The 8,148-nt window shown below is 34.2% G+C and overlaps 1 protein-coding gene across 1 annotated transcript in view; it reads left to right on the forward strand.

The window, feature by feature from the left end:
* The window catches only part of LOC111636469 (vesicle transport protein SEC20-like), a 34,746-nt gene extending 26,835 nt beyond the window's left edge, over positions 1-7,911 (forward strand). The window contains exon 4 of the mRNA XM_023381728.1: positions 7,138-7,911. Coding sequence (XP_023237496.1) covers positions 7,138-7,162 — 25 coding nt within the window. The 3' untranslated portion in view covers positions 7,163-7,911. The remainder of the gene's footprint in view (positions 1-7,137) is intronic.
* Positions 7,912-8,148: the final 237 nt, after the last annotated feature.

Consider the following 8,148-nt stretch of genomic DNA (forward strand, 5'->3'; position numbering starts at 1 on the left):
GGGTATCGCCAAGGTTTTTGGCAAAATTTGATGTAATATCGCTGCTCACGTTGTTCAGTCATTTTCCAGCTTAGTGGAATCCGACGAGAGCGCACTACATGACCTCACTCATAGGCTGATTGCCAACGACTGACGCTTCCTGCAGGCGGGAAAAAATTCAGGGCTGTGCATGACTGTCCCCTCCACAACTCCAACGAAGGAGGCCTCTCGCGCATCATTGGTTTATGCAGAAAAAAAAAAGGTCCGATACTTTTTGAACAGACCTTGTATAATACAAAATACAAATAAATTTAATTTTTAAAATGTATTTTATCATAAAATGAAGTGAAATGTTTTTATTGAAAAATTTTAGTTTCGGATCTCTTACATTTTTTGGAAAAAGTATCCATCTTTAATTGTTTACATTTTTCTTTTCTTTCATTGAGAATTTTGGAATATGGTCGAATGGATGCGATGATACTCCTTTTTACATTTGCACTTCGCTCCCAATCATTGTCTAACTCACAAAGTNTTGTTTATTAATACAATATAATACAAAATACAAATAAATTTAATTTTTAAAATGTATTTTATCATAAAATGAAGTGAAATGTTTTTATTGAAAAATTTTAGTTTCGGATCTCTTACATTTTTTGGAAAAAGTATCCATCTTTAATTGTTTACATTTTTCTTTTCTTTCATTGAGAATTTTGGAATATGGTCGAATGGATGCGATGATACTCCTTTTTACATTTGCACTTCGCTCCCAATCATTGTCTAACTCACAAAGTTCATCCATCAAACTTTCCATAGTTGAAAGGATACACTAACCTGACGTGGAGCTACAGATGAGCAGAGACACTGATTGGTCCGACCACTGGTTGCCGTAGTGCATAGAGAGGGTATAAGGTCAGTTTGAGCGGGAAAATTCAATGTGGCTAAGGAGAGATAGATATCGTCTGGTCAACGAGAAGTAGATTTGTCTCACTAACGATAGTTTGTGATTGCCGAAAGTGCTACTGTGTCGTTAGGTGTTTTCCTGTACAAACTGATATGAGATACATTCATTGGTGCTTTGGATTCAGACACCATTTATTGGACTATTAAGTTTAATAACTTGACTCGTGGGTACCTGAATGTTTAGTATTTTAATATTAATTTAATACAAATGTATACATATCCAATAATGTTAAATAGAAAAAATAAATATATTCAATAAAAATCTTTGTTTTAACGAATGTATAATGTTGCAGCTCAGTAAATATGTCAACACTGAAATGAAAATCAGTCTAGCATAGGGAAAATTGGGGAATTACACCATGAAACAGCAAATTGCACAGCGACATTATTGTGAATCGGCGTAAATTAAATTGGCATAAACCAAGGACTACCTGTATAATACTATCCATTCTGTATGATGAAGGACCAGCATCCATATATATATATATATATATATCACTTCACATGGGTGGAAGATTTTTTTAAGCAGTATTCCCCATGGCAGTAAGAGTACTGTGGGTGGTTGTTACAGCAACATTTCTTGGGTAATACTTTAATTCACTGAATCTTGTAGACTGATGAAGCAATATTTAGACATGAGGGTGTCTTCAACAGCCATAACCATGTTTGGCCATTGAAAAATCCTAGTGCTGTAAGTTCACATGCATAACAAGTCCATTGGGGTATCAATATTTGGTGTGATATTATGCATGCTATTCTTGTGATACTGTATCTTCTTTCCAAACATCTGACAGCTGGAAACTACCTAGTTTCTTTGTGCATTGTCCTGCCAGATTTTTACATGACATACCTTTGGATCAAATTTGCAGTTTTTTGTTATTTTCAGCCTGATACATTTTTTATTGATTATTCACATTTTTTATTGATTGTTCACCAGTGGTTGGATGGGGAATATCCAGGTTGATGGATTAACTTTGATGGTCCAGTCACATGACCTGATCTGAATCCTGTAGATGACTTCTTATGGTGGCATCTCAAACATTTGTTTACAGATGGCCGGTAGACTCCCAACAAGACCTAATGGCTACCTTGCATGTGGCTGTTATAACCATAACACCTGCCATGCTGCAATTCATACAAAGGAATATTATTCAATAGGCAACTGCTTGTTCTTCACTAGGTGGAGGCCATTTTGAACACTTATTACAAATAATGTAACCAGTTATACTTACAATTTAGTAACTTCTTTCTATAAGAGTTATTTCTGATTTGTCTCTAGTTACCAAAAGTGATGTCATATAAACCTTTCAACATGAATATCTCGAATGTCACATCCAATCAAAAACTTTTTTGGGTTTGTTTTCAACAAGGAATCATATGGTACGATTATGATTTGGTCAGTTCTCATCACTCTGTATATAACAGTTGGAAAAATAAATGCAATGGTCTGGACAGGTCTGAACCCTTACTAAAATTGGGCTGCAATTTGAAAAAATTGTAGGTCTATAAATTCCAACTGTCGTCTGTCTGTCCTTCCTTAATCTTGAGAATGGAGTTAGATTGATGAAAATCATGACTGGATATGGAAAGTTTGGAGCAGGAGGCCTTGATTAACTATGTAAGAACTTCTGGTTTGCACCAACCAAAAAGCCATGTTATTTCAATTCAAAAATTTTCCCCTGAAAGGAGTTAGATAGATGATTGGCATGACTCTATTGCTAGCAGGAAAGTATGATGTACAGGGGCAAGACACTACTAATTTGAGGTGAAAAGCATATATTTTAAATTAAATAAATTAAAAATTAATATGATTAAAAATTGCAGCCTGGCATTGTGATGATGTCACAATAAAATAATTGCTCATTTGCATTAAAATATTTTTGAAAGAAAAAATAAAGAAACTAAAAATAATTTTTTTGTATGAAAAAAACAATGCAAATGTATAAACAATAGAAGAATGTATTCTAAGATCAACCATTCCTGGTTGAGATTGAATTAAACATTGATTTTTACCTCTCCCCTGATCTAAGTTGAGATCTCATTACACTTAGCAATGAGGGACTATCACTTAGAAATTGAGAATGAGAAAAAGTGATCAATTAGAGTTGGTGATCAGGGACAGAAAGTAATAATAATCCTGAATTTCAAGGACATGACAGCTGCTTCTGAAATTCCAAGTGTTGAACCAATTGTTGTGTGTGTGTGTCTGTCTATCTCATGTCTATCTTTGTCTTTGTTTCTCTTCCTCGGATCGACATTTTCCCATTACCTGAAGTTGACCATATTGTCCCAGAGATGTTGAGAAAACACTCACTCATGAACCAGAGATACTCATTTGTTTGGAAATCTTACAAAATTTCCATGATCTTGGAAGCCCAAAGTCAGTCAAAGTTGTAAGCTCCTTTTGTGTTAAATAAACAGTTTCTTGTAACCAGAGAGTCTGTCTCAGTGCTGATCATATCCACATTTGACCATTCATCCATCCCAACCATCATGCCCTCATTGGCAATAAAAAAAATTTATTTATTTATTCATCTAAAGTGCTTATGAGGATTATTTCTCTGTCTCAACTAGATTTTTAAACTTTTGTCAGTTTACAATGATTGTAGTTTTGTAGTTACAGAATTGATGTTAAACATGAAAAGAATTATACTAATAAATGTTTATCTACCAGGATGGGAAAACTCTGAGGGATTAATTAACAAACTACAATGGATTATAAATGCTTTTAAATCATCGAATATAATCATTGCCGGCGATTTTAATGCTCACTCCCCTGCTTGGGGAGGTGACAAACTGGATGAGCGTGGGACCATTCTGGAAGAGTTTATTGGACAAAATAACTTATATATCTTAAATAACCCGTTATCTCCTCCAACCTTCACCTCACACCGAGGTGAAAGTTGGATAGATATTGCCATCTGCAACGAAAGCATGTCCCCCAAAATTACTAACTGGATTGTTCAAGAAGAGGACAGCCTTACTAATCACGCTCTAATATCCTTTGAAATTATAATTGACAACTCTGGCATCAATCAAACATTTAATGTGCGCACAAAATATAAACTTAACCAAGCGGACTGGATTGCAATGAAGGATTACCTTGAAATAAATTGGATTACCAACTACTCTATAGATCAAGACATTGCTACTAGTCAAATTGATAAAAATATAGATTTACTACAACAAGCTTGTAATAATTTTATTCCAAAATGCACAACAGTTAGGAAATCGGTACCATGGTGGTCACAAGAATTAGAAGAGTTGCGTAAGAAAACAAGGAAAATTAGAAAACTGTACCAGCGTTGCAGAAATGATCAATTACGTACTGTACGAAGAAATGAGTATCTTCGCAGTCAAAAAATATACAAGGAACTAATTAAAAAAGAGAAAACACGCAGTTGGCAGAATTTTTGCACCATCACCTCAAAGAACCCATGGGGATATATTACAAAATTATGCAGCAATAAGTTACGGAAAACTACAATAATGACTACCTCATTGGAAAATCGAACTGAACCACGGACACTTATAGAAGAACTGTCTTCACAGCTAGACACATATTGCCCTGAAGATGACCCTAGTACAGACAATGAATTGCAAAAAGCTATTCGAATAACAATAAATGATAAATATGAAGCAGAAGACATGCCTCCCATTGCCGACATGGAGATCAGGCTAGCATTCAGTAATCTAAAAGTAGGGACGGCCCCAGGAATGGACGAGATAACACCGGAATTAGCCAAGAAGCTATGGTTTCTTATCCCACGGCTCCTTACTAATTTATATAATGTCTGTTTAAGAAATGCCATCTTTCCAAAAGCATGGAAAACAGCTAAAATAATACCAGTTCCAAAACCCGGTGCACCTAACAGTGCAAGACCAATCTCATTAATATCAGTTATGGGGAAAATACTGGAAAAAATCATAACCAATAGGCTTTCCTGGTACGTGGAACATAATAATAGTCTGAACAATAAACAATACGGTTTCCGACCTCAAATGTCTGCAGAAGACGCTATAGAATCTACAGTTAGTAAAGTTAAACAGCTACTGAATGAATATAAATACGTAATAGGGGTCAGCCTTGACATTTCTAAGGCATTCGATAGTGCCTGGTGGCCCCTATTACTGTTTCAATTACGCAAGATAAAATGTCCCAATAATATATATAAACTACTACAAGACTACCTAAGGAACCGAACAGCCATTCTCCAATATGGACAACATCAGGTCTTTAAGAACATAACTAAAGGTTGTCCACAAGGATCGGTATGTGGCCCAATATTATGGAACATCATGTTCGATGCATTTTTACAAGAAAACTTTGATTATATGGGTTGTATTGCGTATGCAGATGACGTAATACTACTTACAGGTGGTCAATCCAGAGCAGATTTGGAAAATAAAAGTAATAATATGCTAAGCAAAGTCTTTGAATGGGGACAAAATTATAAGTTAGAATTTAATCCGAAAAAGACCCAGGCAATTGTATTTAATAGACCAGGTGGAGCGAATCTTTATCTACGACCACCCAGCATCAAAATGAATGGTAATACTGTAAAAGTCAGCAAAACTCTAAAATATCTCGGAGTAATTTTAGACTGTCGTCTAAATTGGGATAAACATATTGAACATATAACTAATCGAACGGGCCTTATCCTCAACTCATTTTCTCAAGTAGCCAAACGAGATTGGGGACTTTCGACTGGAGCCATGTCTACCATATACGACAGTTTATATCTCCCAATAATATCATATGCATGCGGAACTTGGGGTTGGGCCACGGAAAAAGTACATTCTAAAAGAAGGTTAATATCATCGCAAAGAAGGGCTTTATTAATAATAACCAAAGCATTCCGCACCGTAAGTAACGTCTGCCTCCAAGTAATTGCCAAGAAACCTCCCCTAGACTTACATATTAGGCAAAAACGGAAACTACAACAAATTAAATGGGGTACAAATATTCAAGTTGACTCCATAAATATCCAACATGATGACATTGAATGGCCTTTTTGTTTTCGAGAAACAAACAACTATATCATCCCTCTGGAATGTAATAACATACAAACTCACAATACGGATATGGATATCTTCACAGACGGCTCAAAGCATGATGGAATGGTAGGATCTTCGTATGTTGTATATATCAATAACATTGAAGCGTATAATAAAGTTTTTAGACTACATGAAAATTGTACTATATTCCAAGCGGAACTATATGCAATCAAGATGGCTATTACATGGATAAAAGAAACCCAAAATAATGCTTACATACATTTGTACACTGACTCCTATTCAGCTTATAATATAATTTTTAGCTCCAAACTACATCCCTTAGTTGAAGAGATTAGAAACTTACTACGAATCTCTACGTGTACTATTAAAATCCTTTGGGTTAAAGCACATCAAGGAGTCACCGGTAATGAAAGGGCGGATATCTTAGCGAAGCAAGCTGCGGAAAACACGAATCTATCAATTGAATATAACAAACTTAGTATGAAGACACTAAAGCGCTTGATATGGGAGGAAACTTTTATGAAGTGGCAAAACGATTGGAATGAAAATAACTCCCATATAACGTACAAATTTATTCCGAACTTAAAACAATTTTATAATTTAAAGTGGTTCTCCCCAAACTACAATACGACACAAGTGCTCACTAATCATGGCAAATTTGCTTCTTATTTGACACGATTTACTAATAGAGGGAATGACTTATGTCCCACATGTTCCATAACTGATGGATCGGAACATTACCTCTATCACTGTGTTATGTTTACTAGAGAAAGATTAGAATTGAGACTTCTTATGGAGGAACGAGGCATAATATGGCCAGGTAACCTATCCGATATTTGGACTGATGAAAACATTTATAAAGCATTTACCAAACTTGCAAATAGCATCAATACTATCAATAGTCAAATTATTAATAACTAACCCTGTTCGTCTTTGCTTTGTTGGTTCTTTTTGACTAATATATATGCTTATTGTGTCTTGGGTCATATAGATATATCACAAACAATGTCTTACACACTATTTGGGAAACCTATTAAAAATATAATATATGATATATAATTTAATTATTGATAAGTTTCTAATAAAATAAGAGTAATTTATCGAGTTTTGGGGTTACCAGGTCTGCTACAAAATAAATATTTATTAATTATTGATATATTCTTTATATTCATGTTTAAGGAGACGATTTAGCCTATTACAGTGAGGTCGGACAAGATATTAATTCATGCCATATGAATAGTCTACTTCTGTGGATTATATTCCTGTACAATTGTAATACTACATTGAGGACAAAAACTTGTAATACGTATCATGTTGACTGACAACGGAATTAACGCAACCTTTGCTTACTGAACAGTATGATCTACTGCCACAAATTTTGATAAATTGAGCCAGAAATCAGGACGACGAGTGTTCTCAACATTAGACCAGTTAGAACTGTTAGAACTCTGCCGACAGGTGAATAGCGACGAAGTAGGAAATTGGAATGTAAACCTAGTGTTCTGTATACACTAAAGACTCTGCACTTAAATTCAGAACATTGGTCCTACTCTGAACCAGAAACATTTTATGATATACTGCTGATGTAAGCAACCAATTTGCAACATCCATACTACGGACATTAATACATATTCTATGATTTAATGAATATCAAAATATAAATGTTTTATTACGTATTATGTGGTAATATCATATATGTTATGTGATCTCTTTTAAAAAACTGAAAACAAATAAATGTTAATTTGATAAAAAAATAACCATAAAAATGTTAAAATATAAACTAAATATTGACATAAATAATGTTTGATATAATATTATTGTAAATAGCATTATATTTCTTCTTTATTGCTGTAATATTTATTGTTTTGTTATTTACTTCTGGCTATGCTTGTTTGCGGAACCAGGAGATGTGTTGTTGAAACATCTTAATAAAATATATTGATTGATTGATTGATTGATTGACCAATACACAAACACACCCTCAAAAATACACGTATCTACTTAATGAATTGTAATATTTTGCATTTTTTGGGTTCGAGAAATCTGAAAACATAAAGGTTTGCAAAAGATTCAAATTATCAAATCTTATACCATTGCAGTAGGTAAATGCGCCAGTGAATGAACATATAGTGAGAAATTTGTTAAAATAAGCAGCACGGCAAGAAAAACCAATCGAAAGCATTGAACTAC

The sequence above is a fragment of the Centruroides sculpturatus genome, unplaced genomic scaffold (assembly GCF_000671375.1).
Source record: "Centruroides sculpturatus isolate CEXI.00-Female unplaced genomic scaffold, Cexi_2.0 scaffold964, whole genome shotgun sequence".
Classification (NCBI taxonomy): Eukaryota; Metazoa; Arthropoda; class Arachnida; order Scorpiones; family Buthidae; genus Centruroides; species Centruroides sculpturatus.